At 31.9% G+C, this 24077-nt stretch overlaps 1 protein-coding gene across 6 annotated transcripts in view; it reads right to left on the reverse strand.

The window, feature by feature from the left end:
* The window catches only part of Pi3K68D (phosphatidylinositol-4-phosphate 3-kinase catalytic subunit Pi3K68D), an 86346-nt gene that overhangs the window by 57037 nt on the left and 5232 nt on the right, over positions 1-24077 (reverse strand). For all 6 annotated transcript variants that reach the window (XM_073986845.1, XM_073986846.1, XM_073986848.1 and 3 more), the window contains 2 exons: positions 1285-2656; positions 1161-1216 (listed from right to left, as the gene is read on the reverse strand). In XM_073986845.1, coding sequence (XP_073842946.1) covers positions 1161-1216; positions 1285-2591 — 1363 coding nt within the window. In that variant the 5' untranslated portion in view covers positions 2592-2656. The remainder of the gene's footprint in view (positions 1-1160; positions 1217-1284; positions 2657-24077) is intronic.

The following is a 24077-nucleotide window of genomic DNA, read 5'->3' on the forward strand; positions in this document are numbered from 1 at the left end:
AGATGCCCTGAAAATATTTTTACAAATCCACGAGCCTTGGTAGGTGCCCTAAATATATTTTTAAAAATACACAAGCCTTTCTTATTGCTCTAAAAATATTTCTAAAAATGCACGAGCCTTTTTGGTTGCCCTAAAAATATTTTAAAAAATCCACGAGCCTTTGTAGTAGCCCTAAAAATATTTTTAAAAATCCACGAGCCTTTGTAGTAGCCCTAAAAATATTTTTGAAAATCCACAAGCCTTTCTGGGTGCCCTAAAAATAGTTTTAAAAATCCACAAGCCTTTCTGGGTGCCCTAAAAATAGTTTTAAAAATCCACGAGCCTTTCTGGGTGCCCTAAAAATAGTTTTAAAAATCCACGAGCCTTTCTGGTTGCCTTAAAAATAGTTTTAAAAATCCACGAGCCTTTCTGGTTGCCTTAAAAATAGTTTTAAAAATCCACGAGCCTTTCTGGTTGCCTTAAAAATAGTTTTAAAAATCCACGAGCCTTTCTGGGTGCCCCAAAAATATTTTTAAAAATCCACGAAAATAGTTTTAAAAATCCACGAGCCTTTCTGGGTGCCCTGAAAATAGTTTTAAAAATCCACGAGCCTTTCTGGGTGCCCCAAAAATATTATTAAAAATCCACAAGCCTTTCTAGGTGCCCTAAAGATATTTTTAAAAATCCACGAAAAAAATCTGTGTGCCATAAAAATAATTTTAAAAATACACGAGCCTTTCTGGGTACCCTAAAAATAGTTTTAAAAATCCAGAAGCCTTTCTGGGTGGTTTAAAAATATTTTTAAAAATCCACGAGACTTTCTGGGTGCCCTGAAAATATGTTTAAAAATCCACTAGCCCTTCTGGTTGCCCTAAAAATATTTTCAAAAATCCACGAGCCTTCGTAGATGCCATAAAATATATTTAAAAATCTACGAGCCTTTGCCAATGCCCTGAAAATATTTTTAAAACCCCACGAGCCTTGGCAGATGCCCTAATAGTATTGAAAAAACATCCTAGGCGCATTGTAGGTTATTTGAAAATATTTATAAAAATACACGAGATTTTTTTTATGATAGGACTACCGTAGCCCTAACTCTTCTTTGTTTGGTGAATGTTGCATGGACTAACATGTGAACGTTTCAGTGTGGGGGATATTAAAGAAAAAAACTTAAAGCTTACCATCACTGTTTTCATTGAGTAAAGGATCAAAGGCTTCCAATACACTAACACGGGAACTGTAAAGAATAAAAATCCAGTTAAAACAAATTCCATATGCAAAAAATAAAACATTTTCAAAACCTACTCATCTTCATGGGATAAATCGATTAAATCTGAACCAGGCACCCGTGACATTTTGCGTGCAGGCGGTGTTTGGCGCCTTGCAGCAGCATTAAGGCCATTTGATTGAGCTGAGGCTGCCACAGATGCAGCTGATGTAGATGCGGAGGAGGATGAGGCAGCGGCGGTGGCACCCATTGTTTGATTCATGTTTGCGGCGGCAGAGGAATGTAATTGATTAAAGCTATTACTGCTACTGTTGTGTTGGGAAAATGCCTGGGGCGCCGTATGATTCAATGGTTTCATGTGATTTATACCACTGGCCATGGAAGAGTTCAAAGAAGATGCCGAGGAAGACGACATATTGCTGGCTGCATAAGGATAGGTTTGCCCTGCTGCCATTGGTTGAAATTGAAATCCATATGCATTGGCAGGATATTGCAATGGCGCAGAATATGGTGCTGCACCACCCATCATCATATGGGGTGGTGGTGTATAATATCCTGGTGTACCCATAGGAGGTATAAAACCCATTGCTGGTGGCCGTGGATAAATGGGAGCACTATGTGGTGGTGGTGTCATACTATATAGCTTTTTCAGCTCATCATTGGTCAGAGGTACCTTTTGTTGTTGGGCTGTGGGTACAAATGGCACCAGTTGCATGCCACCTGGACCAAGGGGTGCAGCATATTGTTGAAGAGGTGCTTGGACAGCTGCAGCACTACCGGGTTGAGCATACATAGGGGCTCCCCCTGCTGCTGCTGCATGGTGAAATGATCCTGCTGCTGCAGCCGATGGATACATAGGCGCTGCCGCAGTTGGACCCAACGGCACCAGGGCACTTTGAGGATTTGTGGTTTGCAGCTTTTGCAAATCTTCAATTAATTTCTCAAATGAAGAGCTTTCGGGATTTTTTGAGGTAGGACTAGCAAAGTTAATTAAATCATCTGCCACCGTCGATGATGAGGATGCAGGCGGGGTCTTTGAACGTTCCACCACATCGCTTGATAATGTGTTATGATTGTTGGCTTCGGAATGGCGCCGTTGAGTTTGTTGCAATTTTGGCAGGGCCAATGATACATGTTGTGGTGTTGCCGCATAGCTATTGGAATTATTTTCCCCCGATGAGGTGGTACGGGCATATTGTTGACGCCTTAATTGGGCATATAGTTTATTCTTGGCTTCCTGCTGCGATGACTGGGCATAGGCAGAGCCATATTTCTTGGCCCTATTGTATTCATCTAAGGCCTCTTGTTCTAAACTTAGGGCGGTAGCCTTGGCCAGGTCCTCTTGAAATTGTTTTTCATAATCCACTTCCGTTTGATTTGACATTTTTGTGGCAATACCAGCTCCAAAGACTCCAGATTAGAATCTATATTTACAGAGTATTGGGGGAACTGCAAGTAAAAGAGAGGAAATTTGGGTTTTAGGTCTTCAGTTATGACTGGCTTATTGTTTAATGAAATGGGTAAAATTAAGTTTTTGTTAGTCTACATGTTTACCAGAGTTCGGTGGTAGCTTTATCTATGACGGTATTTTAATCACCTTTTGTTTTGCTCGGCGAAGCGACCAACCGGCAGATAGATAGATTGGTTTGCTTTGTGATTTGATATTATATGCCAGAATTTTGATAAGTAAAATATTGTTTATAACTGTTTTTGTTTTTATAATGTTCAAAAGATAAGAATAACGAAACAGCCGAAAAAATGCATTCGCAATACAAAACTTGGGAAACTGAATTTTCAAAACTTTTTTGGAAAGAAAACTGTTTTATCCAAAAAGATTGTTATGCGTTTCGAAACTGGAATATTGAAAATGTTAAAGATTGCGCCGAACTGTCTGACATTTAGCTTCCCTCTAATGAAATACAAATTGTTTACAAACTATTGGCTATAAACAATGAACGTGGCAGGAAGCCATCATTGTGTTAACATTAGAAAAACAATACACCGTGTGTTTACATGAACAAAATCAATACGAAATAAACATGGAAAGAAGAATGGGAAATAATCAATAAAATTGTATGCAAACAAAATTAAATTGGAGGTATTTAAATAGTATTGGAGGTATTTAAATAGTATTATAAAAAGCCTCAAAATATTTTTAAAAATCCAGGAGCCTTTGTAGTTGCCCTAAAAATATTTTAAAAAATCCACGAGCCTTTGTAGTTGCCCTAAAAATATTTTAAAAAATCCACGAGCCTTTGTAGTTGCCCTAAAAATATTTTTAAAAATCCACGAGCCTTTGTAGTTGCCCTAAAAATATTTTTAAAAATCCACGATCCTTTGTGGGTGCCCTAAAAATATTTTTAAAAATCCACGAGCCTTTGTGGGTGCCCTAAAAATATTTTTAAAAATCCACGAGCCTTTGTGGGTGCCCTAAAAATATTTTTAAAAATCCACGAGCCTTTGTGGGTGCCCTAAAAATATTTTTAAAAATCCACGAGCCTTTGTGGTTGCCCTAAAAATATTTTTAAAAATCCACGAGCCTTTGTGGGTGCCCTAAAAATATTTTGAAAAATCCACGAGCCTTTGTGGGTGCCTTAAAAATATTTTGAAAAATCCACGAGCCTTTGTGGGTGCCCTAAAAATATTTTTAAAAATCCACGAGCCTTTGTAGGTTTGCTAAAAATATTTTTAAAAATCCACGAGCCTTTGTAGGTTTGCTTAAAATATTTTTAAAAATCCACGAGCCTTTGTAGGTTTGCTAAAAATATTTTTAAAAATCCACGAGCCTTTGTAGGTTTGCTAAAAATATTTTTGTAGGTTTGCTAAAAATATTTTTAAAAATCCACGAGCCTTTGTAGGTTTGCTAAAAATATTTTTAAAAATCCACGAGCCTTTGTAGGTTTGCTAAAAATATTTTTGTAGGTTTGCTAAAAATATTTTTAAAAATCCACGAGCCTTTGTAGGTTTGCTAAAAATATTTTTAAAAAAATAGTTTTAAAAATCCACGAGCCTTTGTAGGTTTGCTAAAAATATTTTTAAAAATCCACGAGCCTTTGTAGGTTTGTTAAAAATATTTTTAAAAATCCACGAGCCTTTGTAGGTTTGTTAAAAATATTTTTAAAAATCCACGAGCCTTTGTAGGTTTGCTAAAAATATTTTTAAAAATCCACGAGGCTTTGTAGGTTTGCTAAAAATATTTTAAAAAATCCACGAGCCTTTGTAGGTTTGCTAAAAATATTTTTAAAAATCCACGAGCCTTTGTAGGTTTGCTAAAAATATTTTTAAAAATCCACGAGCCTTTGTAGGTTTGCTAAAAATATTTTTAAAAATCCACGAGGCTTTGTAGGTTTGCTAAAAATATTTTTAAAAATCCACGAGCCTTTATAGGTTTGCTAAAAATATATTTAAAAATCCACGAGCCTTTGTAGGTTTGCTAAAAATATTTTTAACAATCCACGAGCCTTTGTAAAAGGCCTAAAAATATTTTTAAAAATCCACGAGCCTTTGTAGGTTTGCTAAAAATATTTTTAAAAATCCACGAGCCTTTGTAGGTTTGCTAAAAATATTTTTAAAAATCCACGAGCCTTTGTAGGTTTGCTAAAAATATTTTTAACAATCCACGAGCCTTTGTAAAAGGCCTAAAAATATTTTTAAAAATCCACGAGCCTTTGTAGGTTTGCTAAAAATATTTTTAAAAATCCACGAGCCTTTGTAGGTTTGCTAAAAATATTTTTAAAAATCCACGAGCCTTTGTAGGTTTGCTAAAAATATTTTTAACAATCCACGAGCCTTTGTAAAAGGCCTAAAAATATTTTTAAAAATCCACGAGCCTTTGTAGGTTTGCTAAAAATATTTTTAAAAATCCACGAGCCTTTGTAGGTTTGCTAAAAATATTTTTAAAAATCCACGAGCCTTTGTAGGTTTGCTAAAAATATTTTTAACAATCCACGAGCCTTTGTAAAAGGCCTAAAAATATTTTTAAAAATCCACGAGCCTTTGTAGGTTTGCTAAAAATATTTTTAAAAATCCACGAGCCTTTGTAGGTTTGCTAAAAATATTTTTAAAAATCCACGAGCCTTTGTAGGTTTGCTAAAAATATTTTTAACAATCCACGAGCCTTTGTAAAAGGCCTAAAAATATTTTTAAAAATCCACGAGCCTTTGTAGGTTTGCTAAAAATATTTTTAAAAATCCACGAGCCTTTGTAGGTTTGCTAAAAATATTTTTAAAAATCTACGAGCCTTTGTAGGTTTGCTAAAAATATTTTTAAAAATCCACGAGCCTTTGTAGGTTTGCTAAAAATATTTTTAAAAATCCACGAGCCTTTGTAGGTTTGCTAAAAATATTTTTAAAAATCCACGAGCCTTTGTAGGTTTGCTAAAAATATTTTTAAAAATCCACGAGCCTTTGTGGGTGCCCTAAAAATATTTTAAAAAATCCAAGAGCCTTTGTGGGTGCCCTAAAAATATTTTTAAAAATCCACGAGCCTTTGTAGGTTTGCTAAAAATATTTTTAAAAATCCACGAGCCTTTGTAGGTTTGCTAAAAATATTTTTAAAAATCCACGAGCCTTTGTGGGTGCCCTAAAAATATTTTAAAAAATCCAAGAGCCTTTGTGGGTGCCCTAAAAATATTTTTAAAAATCCACGAGCCTTTGTAGGTTTGCTAAAAATATTTTTAAAAATCCACGAGCCTTTGTAGGTTTGCTAAAAATATTTTTAAAAGTCCACGAGCCTTTGTAGGTTTGCTAAAAATATTTTTAAAAGTCCACGAGCCTTTGTAGGTTTGCTAAAAATATTTTTAAAAATCCACGAGCCTTTGTAGGTTTGCTAAAAATATTTTTAAAAATCCACGAGCCTTTGTAGGTTTGCTAAAAATATTTTTAAAAATCCACGAGCCTTTGTAGGTTTGCTAAAAATATTTTTAAAAATCCTCGAGCCTTTGTAGGTTTGCTAAAAAAATTTTTAAAAATCCACGAGCCTTTGTAGGTTTGCTAAAAATATTTTTAAAAATCCACGAGCCTTTGTAGGTTTGCTAAAAATATTTTTAAAAATCCACGAGCCTTTGTAGGTTTGCTAAAAATATTTTTAAAAATCCACGAGCCTTTGTAGGTTTGCTAAAAATATTTTTAAAAATCCTCGAGCCTTTGTAGGTTTGCTAAAAAAATTTTTAAAAATCCACGAGCCTTTGTAGGTTGGCTAAAAATATTTTTAAAAATCCACGAGCCTTTGTAGGTTTGCTAAAAATATTTTTAAAAATCCACGAGCCTTTGTAGGTTTGCTAAAAATATTTTTAAAAATCCACGAGCCTTTGTAGGTTTGCTAAAAATATTTTTAAAAATCCACGAGCCTTTGTAGGTTGGCTAAAAATATTTTTAAAAATCCACGAGCCTTTGTAGGTTTGCTAAAAATATTTTTAAAAATCCACGAGCCTTTGTAGGTTTGCTAAAAATATTTTTAAAAATCCACGAGCCTTTGTAGGTTTGCTAAAAATATTTTTAAAAATCCACGAGCCTTTGTAGGTTTGCCAAAAATATTTTTAAAAATCCTCGAACCTTTGTAGGTTTGCTAAAAAAATTTTTTAAAATCCACAAGCCTTTGTAGGTTGGCTAAAAATATTTTTAAAAATCCACGAGCCTTTGTAGGTTTGCTAAAAATATTTTTAAAAATCCACGAGCCTTTGTAGGTTTGCTAAAAATATTTTTAATATATTTAAAAAATAATTAATTAATATTTAAAAAATAATTAAAAATCCACGAGCCTTTGTAGTTGCCCTAAAAATATTTTTAAAAATCCACGAGCCTTTGTAGGTTTGCTAAAAATATTTTTAAAAATCCACGAGCCTTTGTAGGTTTGCTAAAAATATTTTTAAAAATCCACGAGCCTTTGTAGGTTTGCTAAAAATATTTTTAAAAATCCACGAGCCTTTGTAGGTTTGCTAAAAATATTTTTAAAAATCCTCGAGCCTTTGTAGGTTTGCTAAAAATATTTTTAAAAATCCACGAGCCTTTGTAGGTTTGCTAAAAATATTTTTAAAAATCCACGAGCCCTTGTAGGTTTGCTAAAAATATTTTTAAAAATCCACGAGCCTTTATAGGTTTGCTAAAAATATTTTTAAAAATCCACGAGCGTTTGTAGGTTTGCTAAAAATATTTTTAAAAAATCACGAGCCTTTATAGGTTTGCTAAAAATATTTTTAAAAATCCACGAGTCCTTGTAGGTTTGCTAAAAATATTTTTAAAAATCCACGAGCCTTTGTAGGTTTGCTAAAAATATTTTTAACAATCCACGAGCCTTTGTAGGTTTGCTAAAAATATTTTTAAAAATCCACGAGCCTTTGTAGGTTTGCTAAAAATATTTTTAAAAATCCACGAGCCTTTGTAGGTTTGCTAAAAATATTTTTAAAAATCCACGAGCCTTTGTAGGTTTGCTAAAAATATTTTTAACAATCCACGAGCCTTTGTAAAAGGCCTAAAAATATTTTTAAAAATCCACGAGCCTTTGTAGGTTTGCTAAAAATATTTTTAAAAATCCACGAGCCTTTGTAGGTTTGCTAAAAATATTTTTAAAAATCCACGAGCCTTTGTAGGTTTGCTAAAAATATTTTTAACAATCCACGAGCCTTTGTAAAAGGCCTAAAAATATTTTTAAAAATCCACGAGCCTTTGTAGGTTTGCTAAAAATATTTTTAAAAATCCACGAGCCTTTGTAGGTTTGCTAAAAATATTTTTAAAAATACACGAGCCTTTGTAGGTTTGCTAAAAATATTTTTAACAATCCACGAGCCTTTGTAAAAGGCCTAAAAATATTTTTAAAAATCCACGAGCCTTTGTAGGTTTGCTAAAAATATTTTTAAAAATCCACGAGCCTTTGTAGGTTTGCTAAAAATATTTTTAAAAATCCACGAGCCTTTGTAGGTTTGCTAAAAATATTTTTAACAATCCACGAGCCTTTGTAAAAGGCCTAAAAATATTTTTAAAAATCCACGAGCCTTTGTAGGTTTGCTAAAAATATTTTTAAAAATCCACGAGCCTTTGTAGGTTTGCTAAAAATATTTTTAAAAATCTACGAGCCTTTGTAGGTTTGCTAAAAATATTTTTAAAAATCCACGAGCCTTTGTAGGTTTGCTAAAAATATTTTTAAAAATCCACGAGCCTTTGTAGGTTTGCTAAAAATATTTTTAAAAATCCACGAGCCTTTGTAGGTTTGCTAAAAATATTTTTAAAAATCCACGAGCCTTTGTAGGTTTGCCAAAAATATTTTTAAAAATCCTCGAACCTTTGTAGGTTTGCTAAAAAAATTTTTAAAAATCCACAAGCCTTTGTAGGTTGGCTAAAAATATTTTTAAAAATCCACGAGCCTTTGTAGGTTTGCTAAAAATATTTTTAAAAATCCACGAGCCTTTGTAGGTTTGCTAAAAATATTTTTAATATATTTAAAAAATAATTAATTAATATTTAAAAAATAATTAAAAATCCACGAGCCTTTGTAGTTGCCCTAAAAATATTTTTAAAAATCCACGAGCCTTTGTAGGTTTGCTAAAAATATTTTTAAAAATCCACGAGCCTTTGTAGGTTTGCTAAAAATATTTTTAAAAATCCACGAGCCTTTGTAGGTTTGCTAAAAATATTTTTAAAAATCCACGAGCCTTTGTAGGTTTGCTAAAAATATTTTTAAAAATCCTCGAGCCTTTGTAGGTTTGCTAAAAATATTTTTAAAAATCCACGAGCCTTTGTAGGTTTGCTAAAAATATTTTTAAAAATCCACGAGCCCTTGTAGTTTTGCTAAAAATATTTTTAAAAATCCACGAGCCTTTATAGGTTTGCTAAAAATATTTTTAAAAATCCACGAGCGTTTGTAGGTTTGCTAAAAATATTTTTAAAAAATCACGAGCCTTTATAGGTTTGCTAAAAATATTTTTAAAAATCCACGAGTCCTTGTAGGTTTGCTAAAAATATTTTTAAAAATCCACGAGCCTTTGTAGGTTTGCTAAAAATATTTTTAACAATCCACGAGCCTTTGTAGGTTTGCTAAAAATATTTTTAAAAATCCACGAGCCTTTGTAGGTTTGCTAAAAATATTTTTAAAAATCCACGAGCCTTTGTAGGTTTGCTAAAAATATTTTTAAAAATCCACGAGCCTTTGTAGGTTTGCTAAAAATATTTTTAACAATCCACGAGCCTTTGTAAAAGGCCTAAAAATATTTTTAAAAATCCACGAGCCTTTGTAGGTTTGCTAAAAATATTTTTAAAAATCCACGAGCCTTTGTAGGTTTGCTAAAAATATTTTTAAAAATCCACGAGCCTTTGTAGGTTTGCTAAAAATATTTTTAACAATCCACGAGCCTTTGTAAAAGGCCTAAAAATATTTTTAAAAATCCACGAGCCTTTGTAGGTTTGCTAAAAATATTTTTAAAAATCCACGAGCCTTTGTAGGTTTGCTAAAAATATTTTTAAAAATACACGAGCCTTTGTAGGTTTGCTAAAAATATTTTTAACAATCCACGAGCCTTTGTAAAAGGCCTAAAAATATTTTTAAAAATCCACGAGCCTTTGTAGGTTTGCTAAAAATATTTTTAAAAATCCACGAGCCTTTGTAGGTTTGCTAAAAATATTTTTAAAAATCCACGAGCCTTTGTAGGTTTGCTAAAAATATTTTTAACAATCCACGAGCCTTTGTAAAAGGCCTAAAAATATTTTTAAAAATCCACGAGCCTTTGTAGGTTTGCTAAAAATATTTTTAAAAATCCACGAGCCTTTGTAGGTTTGCTAAAAATATTTTTAAAAATCTACGAGCCTTTGTAGGTTTGCTAAAAATATTTTTAAAAATCCACGAGCCTTTGTAGGTTTGCTAAAAATATTTTTAAAAATCCACGAGCCTTTGTAGGTTTGCTAAAAATATTTTTAAAAATCCACGAGCCTTTGTAGGTTTGCTAAAAATATTTTTAAAAATCCACGAGCCTTTGTGGGTGCCCTAAAAATATTTTAAAAAATCCAAGAGCCTTTGTGGGTGCCCTAAAAATATTTTTAAAAATCCACGAGCCTTTGTAGGTTTGCTAAAAATATTTTTAAAAATCCACGAGCCTTTGTAGGTTTGCTAAAAATATTTTTAAAAATCCACGAGCCTTTGTGGGTGCCCTAAAAATATTTTAAAAAATCCAAGAGCCTTTGTGGGTGCCCTAAAAATATTTTTAAAAATCCACGAGCCTTTGTAGGTTTGCTAAAAATATTTTTAAAAATCCACGAGCCTTTGTAGGTTTGCTAAAAATATTTTTAAAAGTCCACGAGCCTTTGTAGGTTTGCTAAAAATATTTTTAAAAGTCCACGAGCCTTTGTAGGTTTGCTAAAAATATTTTTAAAAATCCACGAGCCTTTGTAGGTTTGCTAAAAATATTTTTAAAAATCCACGAGCCTTTGTAGGTTTGCTAAAAATATTTTTAAAAATCCACGAGCCTTTGTAGGTTTGCTAAAAATATTTTTAAAAATCCACGAGCCTTTGTAGGTTTGCTAAAAATATTTTTAAAAATCCACGAGCCTTTGTAGGTTTACTAAAAATATTTTTAAAAATCCTCGAGCCTTTGTAGGTTTGCTAAAAAAATTTTTAAAAATACACGAGCCTTTGTAGGTTTGCTAAAAATATTTTTAAAAATCCTCGAGCCTTTGTAGGTTTGCTAAAAAAATTTTTAAAAATCCACGAGCCTTTGTAGGTTTGCTAAAAATATTTTTAAAAATCCTCGAGCCTTTGTAGGTTTGCTAAAAAAATTTTTAAAAATCCACGAGCCTTTGTAGGTTTGCTAAAAATATTTTTAAAAATCCTCGAGCCTTTGTAGGTTTGCTAAAAAAATTTTTAAAAATCCACGAGCCTTTGTAGGTTTGCTAAAAATATTTTTAAAAATCCACGAGCCTTTGTAGGTTTGCTAAAAATATTTTTAAAAATCCACGAGCCTTTGTAGGTTTGCTAAAAATATTTTTAAAAATCCACGAGCCTTTGTAGGTTTGCTAAAAATATTTTTAAAAATCCTCGAGCCTTTGTAGGTTTGCTAACAATATTTTTAAAAATCCTCGAGCCTTTGTAGGTTTGCTAAAAAAATTTTTAAAAATCCACGAGCCTTTGTAGGTTTGCTAAAAATATTTTTAAAAATCCACGAGCCTTTGTAGGTTTGCTAAAAATATTTTTAAAAATCCACGAGCCTTTGTAGGTTTGCTAAAAATATTTTTAAAAATCCTCGAGCCTTTGTAGGTTTGCTAAAAAAATTTTTAAAAATCCACGAGCCTTTGTAGGTTTACTAAAAATATTTTTAAAAATCCTCGAGCCTTTGTAGGTTTGCTAAAAAAATTTTTAAAAATACACGAGCCTTTGTAGGTTTGCTAAAAATATTTTTAAAAATCCTCGAGCCTTTGTAGGTTTGCTAAAAAAATTTTTAAAAATCCACGAGCCTTTGTAGGTTTGCTAAAAATATTTTTAAAAATACACGAGCCTTTGTAGGTTTGCTAAAAATATTTTTAACAATCCACGAGCCTTTGTAAAAGGCCTAAAAATATTTTTAAAAATCCACGAGCCTTTGTAGGTTTGCTAAAAATATTTTTAAAAATCCACGAGCGTTTGTAGGTTTGCTAAAAATATTTTTAAAAATCCACGAGCCTTTGTAGGTTTGCTAAAAATATTTTTAACAATCCACGAGCCTTTGTAAAAGGCCTAAAAATATTTTTAAAAATCCACGAGCCTTTGTAGGTTTGCTAAAAATATTTTTAAAAATCCACGAGCCTTTGTAGGTTTGCTAAAAATATTTTTAACAATCCACGAGCCTTTGTAAAAGGCCTAAAAATATTTTTAAAAATCCACGAGCCTTTGTAGGTTTGCTAAAAATATTTTTAAAAATCCACGAGCCTTTGTAGGTTTGCTAAAAATATTTTTAAAAATCTACGAGCCTTTGTAGGTTTGCTAAAAATATTTTTAAAAATCCACGAGCCTTTGTAGGTTTGCTAAAAATATTTTTAAAAATCCACGAGCCTTTGTAGGTTTGCTAAAAATATTTTTAAAAATCCACGAGCCTTTGTAGGTTTGCTAAAAATATTTTTAAAAATCCACGAGCCTTTGTGGGTGCCCTAAAAATATTTTAAAAAATCCAAGAGCCTTTGTGGGTGCCCTAAAAATATTTTTAAAAATCCACGAGCCTTTGTAGGTTTGCTAAAAATATTTTTAAAAATCCACGAGCCTTTGTAGGTTTGCTAAAAATATTTTTAAAAATCCACGAGCCTTTGTGGGTGCCCTAAAAATATTTTAAAAAATCCAAGAGCCTTTGTGGGTGCCCTAAAAATATTTTTAAAAATCCACGAGCCTTTGTAGGTTTGCTAAAAATATTTTTAAAAATCCACGAGCCTTTGTAGGTTTGCTAAAAATATTTTTAAAAGTCCACGAGCCTTTGTAGGTTTGCTAAAAATATTTTTAAAAGTCCACGAGCCTTTGTAGGTTTGCTAAAAATATTTTTAAAAATCCACGAGCCTTTGTAGGTTTGCTAAAAATATTTTTAAAAATCCACGAGCCTTTGTAGGTTTGCTAAAAATATTTTTAAAAATCCACGAGCCTTTGTAGGTTTGCTAAAAATATTTTTAAAAATCCACGAGCCTTTGTAGGTTTGCTAAAAATATTTTTAAAAATCCACGAGCCTTTGTAGGTTTACTAAAAATATTTTTAAAAATCCTCGAGCCTTTGTAGGTTTGCTAAAAAAATTTTTAAAAATACACGAGCCTTTGTAGGTTTGCTAAAAATATTTTTAAAAATCCTCGAGCCTTTGTAGGTTTGCTAAAAAAATTTTTAAAAATCCACGAGCCTTTGTAGGTTTGCTAAAAATATTTTTAAAAATCCTCGAGCCTTTGTAGGTTTGCTAAAAAAATTTTTAAAAATCCACGAGCCTTTGTAGGTTTGCTAAAAATATTTTTAAAAATCCACGAGCCTTTGTAGGTTTGCTAAAAATATTTTTAAAAATCCTCGAGCCTTTGTAGGTTTGCTAACAATATTTTTAAAAATCCTCGAGCCTTTGTAGGTTTGCTAAAAAAATTTTTAAAAATCCACGAGCCTTTGTAGGTTTGCTAAAAATATTTTTAAAAATCCACGAGCCTTTGTAGGTTTGCTAAAAATATTTTTAAAAATCCACGAGCCTTTGTAGGTTTGCTAAAAATATTTTTAAAAATCCTCGAGCCTTTGTAGGTTTGCTAAAAAAATTTTTAAAAATCCACGAGCCTTTGTAGGTTTACTAAAAATATTTTTAAAAATCCTCGAGCCTTTGTAGGTTTGCTAAAAAAATTTTTAAAAATACACGAGCCTTTGTAGGTTTGCTAAAAATATTTTTAAAAATCCTCGAGCCTTTGTAGGTTTGCTAAAAAAATTTTTAAAAATCCACGAGCCTTTGTAGGTTTGCTAAAAATATTTTTAAAAATACACGAGCCTTTGTAGGTTTGCTAAAAATATTTTTAACAATCCACGAGCCTTTGTAAAAGGCCTAAAAATATTTTTAAAAATCCACGAGCCTTTGTAGGTTTGCTAAAAATATTTTTAAAAATCCACGAGCCTTTGTAGGTTTGCTAAAAATATTTTTAAAAATCCACGAGCCTTTGTAGGTTTGCTAAAAATATTTTTAACAATCCACGAGCCTTTGTAAAAGGCCTAAAAATATTTTTAAAAATCCACGAGCCTTTGTAGGTTTGCTAAAAATATTTTTAAAAATCCACGAGCCTTTGTAGGTTTGCTAAAAATATTTTTAACAATCCACGAGCCTTTGTAAAAGGCCTAAAAATATTTTTAAAAATCCACGAGCCTTTGTAGGTTTGCTAAAAATATTTTTAAAAATCCACGAGCCTTTGTAGGTTTGCTAAAAATATTTTTAAAAATCTACGAGCCTTTGTAGGTTTGCTAAAAATATTTTTAAAAATCCACGAGCCTTTGTAGGTTTGCTAAAAATATTTTTAAAAATCCACGAGCCTTTGTAGGTTTGCTAAAAATATTTTTAAAAATCCACGAGCCTTTGTAGGTTTGCTAAAAATATTTTTAAAAATCCACGAGCCTTTGTGGGTGCCCTAAAAATATTTTAAAAAATCCAAGAGCCTTTGTGGGTGCCCTAAAAATATTTTTAAAAATCCACGAGCCTTTGTAGGTTTGCTAAAAATATTTTTAAAAATCCACGAGCCTTTGTAGGTTTGCTAAAAATATTTTTAAAAATCCACGAGCCTTTGTGGGTGCCCTAAAAATATTTTAAAAAATCCAAGAGCCTTTGTGGGTGCCCTAAAAATATTTTTAAAAATCCACGAGCCTTTGTAGGTTTGCTAAAAATATTTTTAAAAATCCACGAGCCTTTGTAGGTTTGCTAAAAATATTTTTAAAAGTCCACGAGCCTTTGTAGGTTTGCTAAAAATATTTTTAAAAGTCCACGAGCCTTTGTAGGTTTGCTAAAAATATTTTTAAAAATCCACGAGCCTTTGTAGGTTTGCTAAAAATATTTTTAAAAATCCACGAGCCTTTGTAGGTTTGCTAAAAATATTTTTAAAAATCCACGAGCCTTTGTAGGTTTGCTAAAAATATTTTTAAAAATCCACGAGCCTTTGTAGGTTTGCTAAAAATATTTTTAAAAATCCACGAGCCTTTGTAGGTTTACTAAAAATATTTTTAAAAATCCTCGAGCCTTTGTAGGTTTGCTAAAAAAATTTTTAAAAATACACGAGCCTTTGTAGGTTTGCTAAAAATATTTTTAAAAATCCTCGAGCCTTTGTAGGTTTGCTAAAAAAATTTTTAAAAATCCACGAGCCTTTGTAGGTTTGCTAAAAATATTTTTAAAAATCCTCGAGCCTTTGTAGGTTTGCTAAAAAAATTTTTAAAAATCCACGAGCCTTTGTAGGTTTGCTAAAAATATTTTTAAAAATCCTCGAGCCTTTGTAGGTTTGCTAAAAAAATTTTTAAAAATCCACGAGCCTTTGTAGGTTTGCTAAAAATATTTTTAAAAATCCACGAGCCTTTGTAGGTTTGCTAAAAATATTTTTAAAAATCCACGAGCCTTTGTAGGTTTGCTAAAAATATTTTTAAAAATCCACGAGCCTTTGTAGGTTTGCTAAAAATATTTTTAAAAATCCTCGAGCCTTTGTAGGTTTGCTAAAAAAATTTTTAAAAATCCACGAGCCTTTGTAGGTTTGCTAAAAATATTTTTAAAAATCCACGAGCCTTTGTAGGTTTGCTAAAAATATTTTTAAAAATCCACGAGCCTTTGTAGGTTTGCTAAAAATATTTTTAAAAATCCACGAGCCTTTGTAGGTTTGCTAAAAATATTTTTAAAAATCCTCGAGCCTTTGTAGGTTTGCTAAAAAAATTTTTAAAAATCCACGAGCCTTTGTAGGTTGGCTAAAAATATTTTTAAAAATCCACGAGCCTTTGTAGGTTTGCTAAAAATATTTTTAAAAATCCACGAGCCTTTGTAGGTTTGCTAAAAATATTTTTAAAAATCCACGAGCCTTTGTAGGTTTGCTAAAAATATTTTTAAAAATCCACGAGCCTTTGTAGGTTGGCTAAAAATATTTTTAAAAATCCACGAGCCTTTGTAGGTTTGCTAAAAATATTTTTAAAAATCCACGAGCCTTTGTAGGTTTGCTAAAAATATTTTTAAAAATCCACGAGCCTTTGTAGGTTTGCTAAAAATATTTTTAAAAATCCACGAGCCTTTGTAGGTTTGCCAAAAATATTTTTAAAAATCCTCGAACCTTTGTAGGTTTGCTAAAAAAATTTTTAAAAATCCACAAGCCTTTGTAGGTTGGCTAAAAATATTTTTAAAAATCCACGAGCCTTTGTAGGTTTGCTAAAAATATTTTTAAAAATCCACGAGCCTTTGTAGGTTTGCTAAAAATATTTTTAATATATTTAAAAAATAATTAATTAATATTTAAAAAATAATTAAAAATCCACGAGCCTTTGTAGTTGCCCTAAAAATATTTTTAAAAATCCACGAGCCTTTGTAGGTTTGCTAAAAATATTTTTAAAAATCCACGAGCCTTTGTAGGTTTGCTAAAAATATTTTTAAAAATCCACGAGCCTTTGTAGGTTTGCTAAAAATATTTTTAAAAATCCACGAGCCTTTGTAGGTTTGCTAAAAATATTTTTAAAAATCCTCGAGCCTTTGTAGGTTTGCTAAAAATATTTTTAAAAATCCACGAGCCTTTGTAGGTTTGCTAAAAATATTTTTAAAAATCCACGAGCCCTTGTAGGTTTGCTAAAAATATTTTTAAAAATCCACGAGCCTTTATAGGTTTGCTAAAAATATTTTTAAAAATCCACGAGCGTTTGTAGGTTTGCTAAAAATATTTTTAAAAAATCACGAGCCTTTATAGGTTTGCTAAAAATATTTTTAAAAATCCACGAGTCCTTGTAGGTTTGCTAAAAATATTTTTAAAAATCCACGAGCCTTTGTAGGTTTGCTAAAAATATTTTTAAAAATCCACGAGCCTTTGTAGGTTTGCTAAAAATATTTTTAAAAATCCACGAGCCTTTGTGATGGCCCTAAAATTATTTTTAAAAATCCACGAGCCTTTGTAGGTTTGCTAAAAATATTTTTAAAAATCCACGAGTCTTTGTAGGTTTGCTAAAAATATTTTTAAAAATCCACGAGCCTTTGTAGGTTTGCTAAAAATATTTTTAAAAATCCACGAGCATTTGTAGGTTTGCTAAAAATATTTTTAAAAATCCACGAGCCTTTGTAGGTTTGCTAAAAATATTTTTAAAAATCACGAGCCTTTGTAGGTTTGCTTAAAATATTTTTAAAAATCCACGAGCCTTTGTAGGTTTGCTAAAAATATTTTTAAAAATCCACGAGCCTTTGTAGGTTTGCTAAAAATATTTTTAAAAATCCACGAGCCTTTGTAGGTTTGCTAAAAATATTTTTAAAAATCCTCGAGCCTTTGTAGGTTTGCTAAAAAAATTTTTAAAAATCCACGAGCCTTTGTAGTTTTGCTAAAAATATTTTTAAAAATCCACGAGCCTTTGTAGGTTTGCTAAAAATATTTTTAAAAATCCACGAGCCTTTGTAGGTTTGCTAAAAATATTTTTAAAAATCCACGAGCCTTTGTAGGTTTGCTAAAAATATTTTTAAAAATCCTCGAGCCTTTGTAGGTTTGCTAAAAAAATTTTTAAAAATCCACGAGCCTTTGTAGGTTGGCTAAAAATATTTTTAAAAATCCACGAGCCTTTGTAGGTTTGCTAAAAATATTTTTAAAAATCCACGAGCCTTTGTAGGTTTGCTAAAAATATTTTTAAAAATCCACGAGCCTTTGTAGGTTTGCTAAAAATATTTTTAAAAATCCACGAGCCTTTGTAGGTTGGCTAAAAATATTTTTAAAAATCCACGAGCCTTTGTAGGTTTGCTAAAAATATTTTTAAAAATCCACGAGCCTTTGTAGGTTTGCTAAAAATATTTTTAAAAATCCACGAGCCTTTGTAGGTTTGCTAAAAATATTTTTAAAAATCCACGAGCCTTTGTAGGTTTGCCAAAAATATTTTTAAAAATCCTCGAACCTTTGTAGGTTTGCTAAAAAAATTTTTAAAAATCCACAAGCCTTTGTAGGTTGGCTAAAAATATTTTTAAAAATCCACGAGCCTTTGTAGGTTTGCTAAAAATATTTTTAAAAATCCACGAGCCTTTGTAGGTTTGCTAAAAATATTTTTAATATATTTAAAAAATAATTAATTAATATTTAAAAAATAATTAAAAATCCACGAGCCTTTGTAGTTGCCCTAAAAATATTTTTAAAAATCCACGAGCCTTTGTAGGTTTGCTAAAAATATTTTTAAAAATCCACGAGCCTTTGTAGGTTTGCTAAAAATATTTTTAAAAATCCACGAGCCTTTGTAGGTTTGCTAAAAATATTTTTAAAAATCCACGAGCCTTTGTAGGTTTGCTAAAAATATTTTTAAAAATCCTCGAGCCTTTGTAGGTTTGCTAAAAATATTTTTAAAAATCCACGAGCCTTTGTAGGTTTGCTAAAAATATTTTTAAAAATCCACGAGCCCTTGTAGGTTTGCTAAAAATATTTTTAAAAATCCACGAGCCTTTATAGGTTTGCTAAAAATATTTTTAAAAATCCACGAGCGTTTGTAGGTTTGCTAAAAATATTTTTAAAAAATCACGAGCCTTTATAGGTTTGCTAAAAATATTTTTAAAAATCCACGAGTCCTTGTAGGTTTGCTAAAAATATTTTTAAAAATCCACGAGCCTTTGTAGGTTTGCTAAAAATATTTTTAAAAATCCACGAGCCTTTGTAGGTTTGCTAAAAATATTTTTAAAAATCCACGAGCCTTTGTAGGTTTGCTAAAAATATTTTTAAAAATCCACGAGCCTTTGTGATGGCCCTAAAATTATTTTTAAAAATCCACGAGCCTTTGTAGGTTTGCTAAAAATATTTTTAAAAATCCACGAGCCTTTGTAAAAGGCCTAAAAATATTTTTAAAAATCCACGAGCCTTTGTAGGTTTGCTAAAAATATTTTTTAAAATCCACGAGCCTTTGTAGTTGCCCTAAAAATATTTTTAAAAATCCACGAGCCTTTGTGGGTGCCCTAAAAATATTTTAAAAAATCCACGAGCCTTTGTGGGTGCCCTAAAAATATTTTAAAAAATCCACGAGCCTTTGTGGGTGCCCTAAAAATATTTTAAAAAATCCACGAGCCTTTGTGGGTGCCCTAAAAATATTTTAAAAAATCCACGAGCCTTTATGGTGCCCTAAAAATATTTTAAAAAATCCACGAGCCTTTGTGGGTGCCCTAAAAATATTTTAAAAAAATCCACGGGCCTTTGTGGGTGCCCTAAAAATATTTTAAAAAAATCCACGAGCCTTTGTGGGTGCCCTAAAAATATTTTAAAAAAATCCACGAGCCTTTGTGGGTGCCCTAAAAATATTTTAAAAAATCCACGAGCCTTTGTGGGTGCCCTAAAAATATTTTTAAAAATCCACGAGCCTTTGTAGGTTTGCTAAAAATATTTTTAAAAATCCACGAGCCTTTGTAGGTTTGCTAAAAATATTTTTAAAAATCCACGAGCCTTTGTAGGTTTGCTAAAAATATTTTTAAAAATCCACGAGCCTTTGTAGGTTTGCTAAAAATATTTTTAAAAATACACGAGCCTTTGTAGGTTTGCTAAAAATATTTTTAAAAATCCACGAGCCTTTGTGGGTGCCCTAAAAATATTTTAAAAAAATCCACGGGCCTTTGTGGGTGCCCTAAAAATATTTTAAAAAAATCCACGAGCCTTTGTGGGTGCCCTAAAAATATTTTAAAAAAATCCACGAGCCTTTGTGGGGGCCCTAAAAATATTTTAAAAAATCCACGAGCCTTTGTGGGTGCCCTAAAAATATTTTAAAAAATCCACGAGCCTTTGTGGGTGCCCTAAAAATATCTTAAAAAATCGACAAGCCTTTGTGGGTGCCCTAAAAATATTTTAAAAAATCCACGAGCCTTTGTAGGTTTGCTAAAAATATTTTTAAAAATCCACGAGCCTTTGTAGTTGCCCTAAAAATATTTTTAAAAATCCACGAGCCTTTGTAGGTTTGCTAAAAATATTTTTAAAAATCCACGAGCCTTTGTAGGTTTGCTAAAAATATTTTTAAAAATCCACGAGCCTTTGTAGGTTTGCTAAAAATATTTTTAAAAATCCACGAGCCTTTGTAGGTTTGCTAAAAATATTTTTAAAAATCCACGAGCCTTTGTAGGTTTGCTAAAAATATTTTTAAAAATCCACGAGCCTTTGTGGGTGCCCTAAAAATATTTTTAAAAATCAACGAGCCTTTGTGGGTGCCCTAAAAATATTTTTAAAAATCCACAAGAAATCCAGTAGAATTTTCAACCAATCCCTTTTTTCCCAATTGCATTTGTTCCAAAAATAGTCACACAATAACAAACAATTTGTACTATAAACAAATTGTTGCAGTAACAAAATCGCTGTAGATAAACATAGGTTTTCCCCCTTTTAGAAATATTGCCGGTAATAAACATTTTAATATCGAATACGTCATCGACCAGTTCAATATACACAAAACAAAAACCACATAATTTTCAGTTCAAGTATCAAGAAGTGTGTTGACTGAAATACATATTGCCAAGCCAACAACAAACAAACCCATTGCATTATCTCTTGCCCTAGAAATTTGCTTAGAGCATTTGTATTACTTGTGCCTGCTTAAGATAAACAATTTCAAACAAAGACCCCTTGAAGAAAATCCAACGTCGTCCAACATACAAACAGTTAAACCTACATATAATTATATATGTTCCTTATATGGTCTTATCTAGAAACAAGATAAATAAATGTATGTCGCCAATATTTACTAAATATTTTTGGAAGCACTTCACATAGTTGTTCTTCTATGGATTTCCATTTTGCCTCTTTTAGCCTTAAAAAAATATGGCCATAAAAAACAAGCTTGTAAGTGGTGCTATTTAGAGCTTAAAAACGCACCCACATGCAATGTTTTTGTGGTGTTATGTTTTACCTTTCATTTCTTGTTTTTTTTTTTTTTTTTGTTCTTGTTCTGGGCAGAAGATGATGAACAGTATTCATGTGGAAAGGCTTAAATGAAAAAAAATAATAAAAATGCCACAACGATTAAATGTAACCACTCGAACAAAGAATAGTAGGAGTATGCACGAGTGAGTATTTTTTGTATGTATTTTTTGTAATTCAATTTTTTTTTTTTTTTTTTTTTATTTATTCATTTATTGCGATTAAAGCTTTTAAGCCAATAAACATCGCAATGCGCAAAACTACTACAAAATCATATTCTGCATAACAAAAAATCTTAAAACTATTATTAAGTAATTAAAAAATTAAGTTATTAACAATTTTTAAGCAAAAACAAAATATAGTATAGGCTCCCCAGCCATAAATAAATAAATAAGTATAAAAATTACATCTATTGCTGATGGTTCAAAATCAAATCAAATCAATGCCAGAGAAAGCAGAAACTACTCAGCAACATCAGCCGACGCTGCTATAAAAAATCATTAACATACATATATGTATGTGTCATGTCGAACCTACTATGGTGCAGCTGGTCTGAGAGCAAAGCTTTCAAACTTGTTACGAAATACTCTTCGGGAAAAAGAAAATTGACGTAGCTCATTGGGAAGTCCGTTCCACAAATGCGCAGAGCGAACAATAAATGATCTTTCGTAAACGGATGAATAAAATCGTGGATAACGTAATTGTGTATTCCTAGTAGATCTGAAAAAACACAGTCTTTCTCGTAGAACAGTAGGTAGGTCCAAAAGCACAGATTTGTAAAGAAATGATATAACACGTTCTTTAACATATATTTTAAAGGGAACTCCAAGAAAGTTACAGGCATGAGCAGAAACATGTTGAGATCTACGCAAATTGTAGACAAATCTAATTATCATATTGAAAAGTCTTTCTAGTTTATCAATGTTCTCCTCCGTTGTACCAGAAATGACTTCTATGCCATAAGATATAATAGACATTAACATGGAATAAGCTAAGTTTCTCTTAATACTAAATGGCAAAAACAGTTCGGTAGAATACAACCTTCGAAGTATACTTATTACCCTAGGGTATAAGCCATCAATATGGGCAGAAAAATCCAGCTTTGAGTCTATAACAACTCCTAAACATTTTAATCTGTCAACAAAACCAATCGTTGAGCCATCAATCTGTATATTCATACTACCATCCATACGCCATATTGGACCGAATAGCATGGCTTTAGTCTTAGAAGCATTTACAATCAATTTGTTGTTTCGCAGCCAATTTGAAATGGCGCATAAGTTAATATTGACGTTATCTTCCAATTGAGCAACAGATTTCCCATTAAAAAATAAATGTATGTCATCTGCATACAAAAAAGGACGACAGGCATTGCCCAGAACACAACTACCAATGTCATTAATATATAAAATAAAAAGAAGGGGTCCCAAAATGGACCCTTGGGGCACACCACTGTAAATATTACGCCTGTTGGAAATACTTCCATTGTATGTAACATACTGGGAACGCCCTGACAAGAATGAGTTGATTAACTTACACGATGTCGAATCAAACAAAAACCTAGATTTGAGTTTATCAAGTAGTATTGTGTAATCTACTCGCTCAAAAGCTTTAGATAGATCTAGGGCAATTAAGACACCACTGTCACCTCTATCAACCGTCTCCCTTATCGAGTCGGTAAGATCTACTAAAAGTGAAGTAGTGCTAAGTCCACGTCTGAAGCCATATTGATAGTTGTGGATACATTTTCTGTCATCAACAAATGTTTGAATTTGATTCAAAATAAGGTGCTCAGCAACTTTTGATAGCGCTGGCAAAATGCTTATTGGTCTCATGTTATCGATTGTATGAACTTCTTTTACCTTGGGAATGGGAACGACCCTAGCTACTTTCCAAGCTTGTGGAAAGACTGAAGTGGTGAAAATAACATTGAAAAAATAAGTCAAATACCTTGAGATATAGGGAAAGATGAGTTTTAAAAACTTGACGGGTATACCATCTACGCCCATAGCTTGCGATTTAATACGCCGCAAAGCCTCGAAAACGTCCATCTCAAAAACACAGCTAAATGAAAAGTTATTACCTTCGACGTCGTGAAAGTTTGAAGATCCATTATTACAAACCCCATTACCCTCTGTAAAAAAATCATTCAATGCATTAGCATCAATACTATCACAATGACTATCCTCGTTACCAATGATACCATTATTCCGGAGATGCCTCCACACCTGTGTCGGGCCAAGTCTACCAAAAAATGTTTTGTAGTATTTACTACGCTCACTTCTCATAACAGATTTAGCTCTGTTTCTAAGACCGCAATATGTTGACCAATTCACTTGAGTGGGGTAACGCATATAATGTTTGTACGCATATATAATTTTAGGGTGATTGACATTTTTATTCGTTTGGCAACAATGGAATAGTACAACAAAGGCCTTTTTTACATGGCCGGTGGGGGAGATTTTATAACAGTTACTGTTCTTTTGTCAAGGTCATGTCTACAATAATTTCCTGTTTTCAAAACTATAGATTATTCCAAAACTCTTTCTTAGAGTTGGTTTACACCAGCATCCGGCAAAAAGGGGCACACGTGCCCTTGATGAGAATAACAACAGAACAACCACCTCTCAGTCTTCGTTCAAAAGTCAACGAAGAAGGTTCTGTTGTCGCTTGTTTCAATGATTTTTAATTTTAGCAATGCATTAACGCACACGCAGTTTGTGGAGAGAGCGAGAGAGAGTCATATGCGTGTGGCCGCAAACAATGCGTTTGTGTTGGTGCCGATACCTGGTTTACACTCTCTATCAATGTCATATGACCCAAAATAAAAACATTCCATATCTACTCACGCAGGCAATGTGGAGACGTAATTTAACTGCATTTTTGCTGGGGTGGACACAAAAAGTAAATGGCGTAAAGAAAATCCCCAATATAGCACTCATTAGCGATTGTATAACGATGGAAAATTTCAGCACATATGACATTGATAGATAGTGTAAACACCCTCTTCAATTGGAATTAACCCGCAAATGGTGTAGGACAAAAGCCCTTGAATTTTGAATTTTTAATAACACAAAGGATTGCGGATTTTCTAAAAAATATTTTGGCATAACCCGAGTTTACCAACTAAGCTCACAGGTAGATCTTGCCACCCTGATCACAAATATATACAACATTTGTTGTGGAAGTCGGATCGGGATGAACTTTTTTTTACAGGTAGATCTCACCACCCCGATCACAATAATATACAATATTTGTTGCGGAAATCCATACTTCCCGATATATGGGCCTCCGAAAATTCCCTTGTTAAGGGCCGGCTATATAAGAAAAATTTCAATTTTTAAAGGAAT

The sequence above is a fragment of the Musca autumnalis genome, unplaced genomic scaffold (genome assembly GCF_047663935.1).
Source record: "Musca autumnalis isolate F117 unplaced genomic scaffold, ASM4766393v1 scaffold_4, whole genome shotgun sequence".
Classification (NCBI taxonomy): Eukaryota; Metazoa; Arthropoda; class Insecta; order Diptera; family Muscidae; genus Musca; species Musca autumnalis.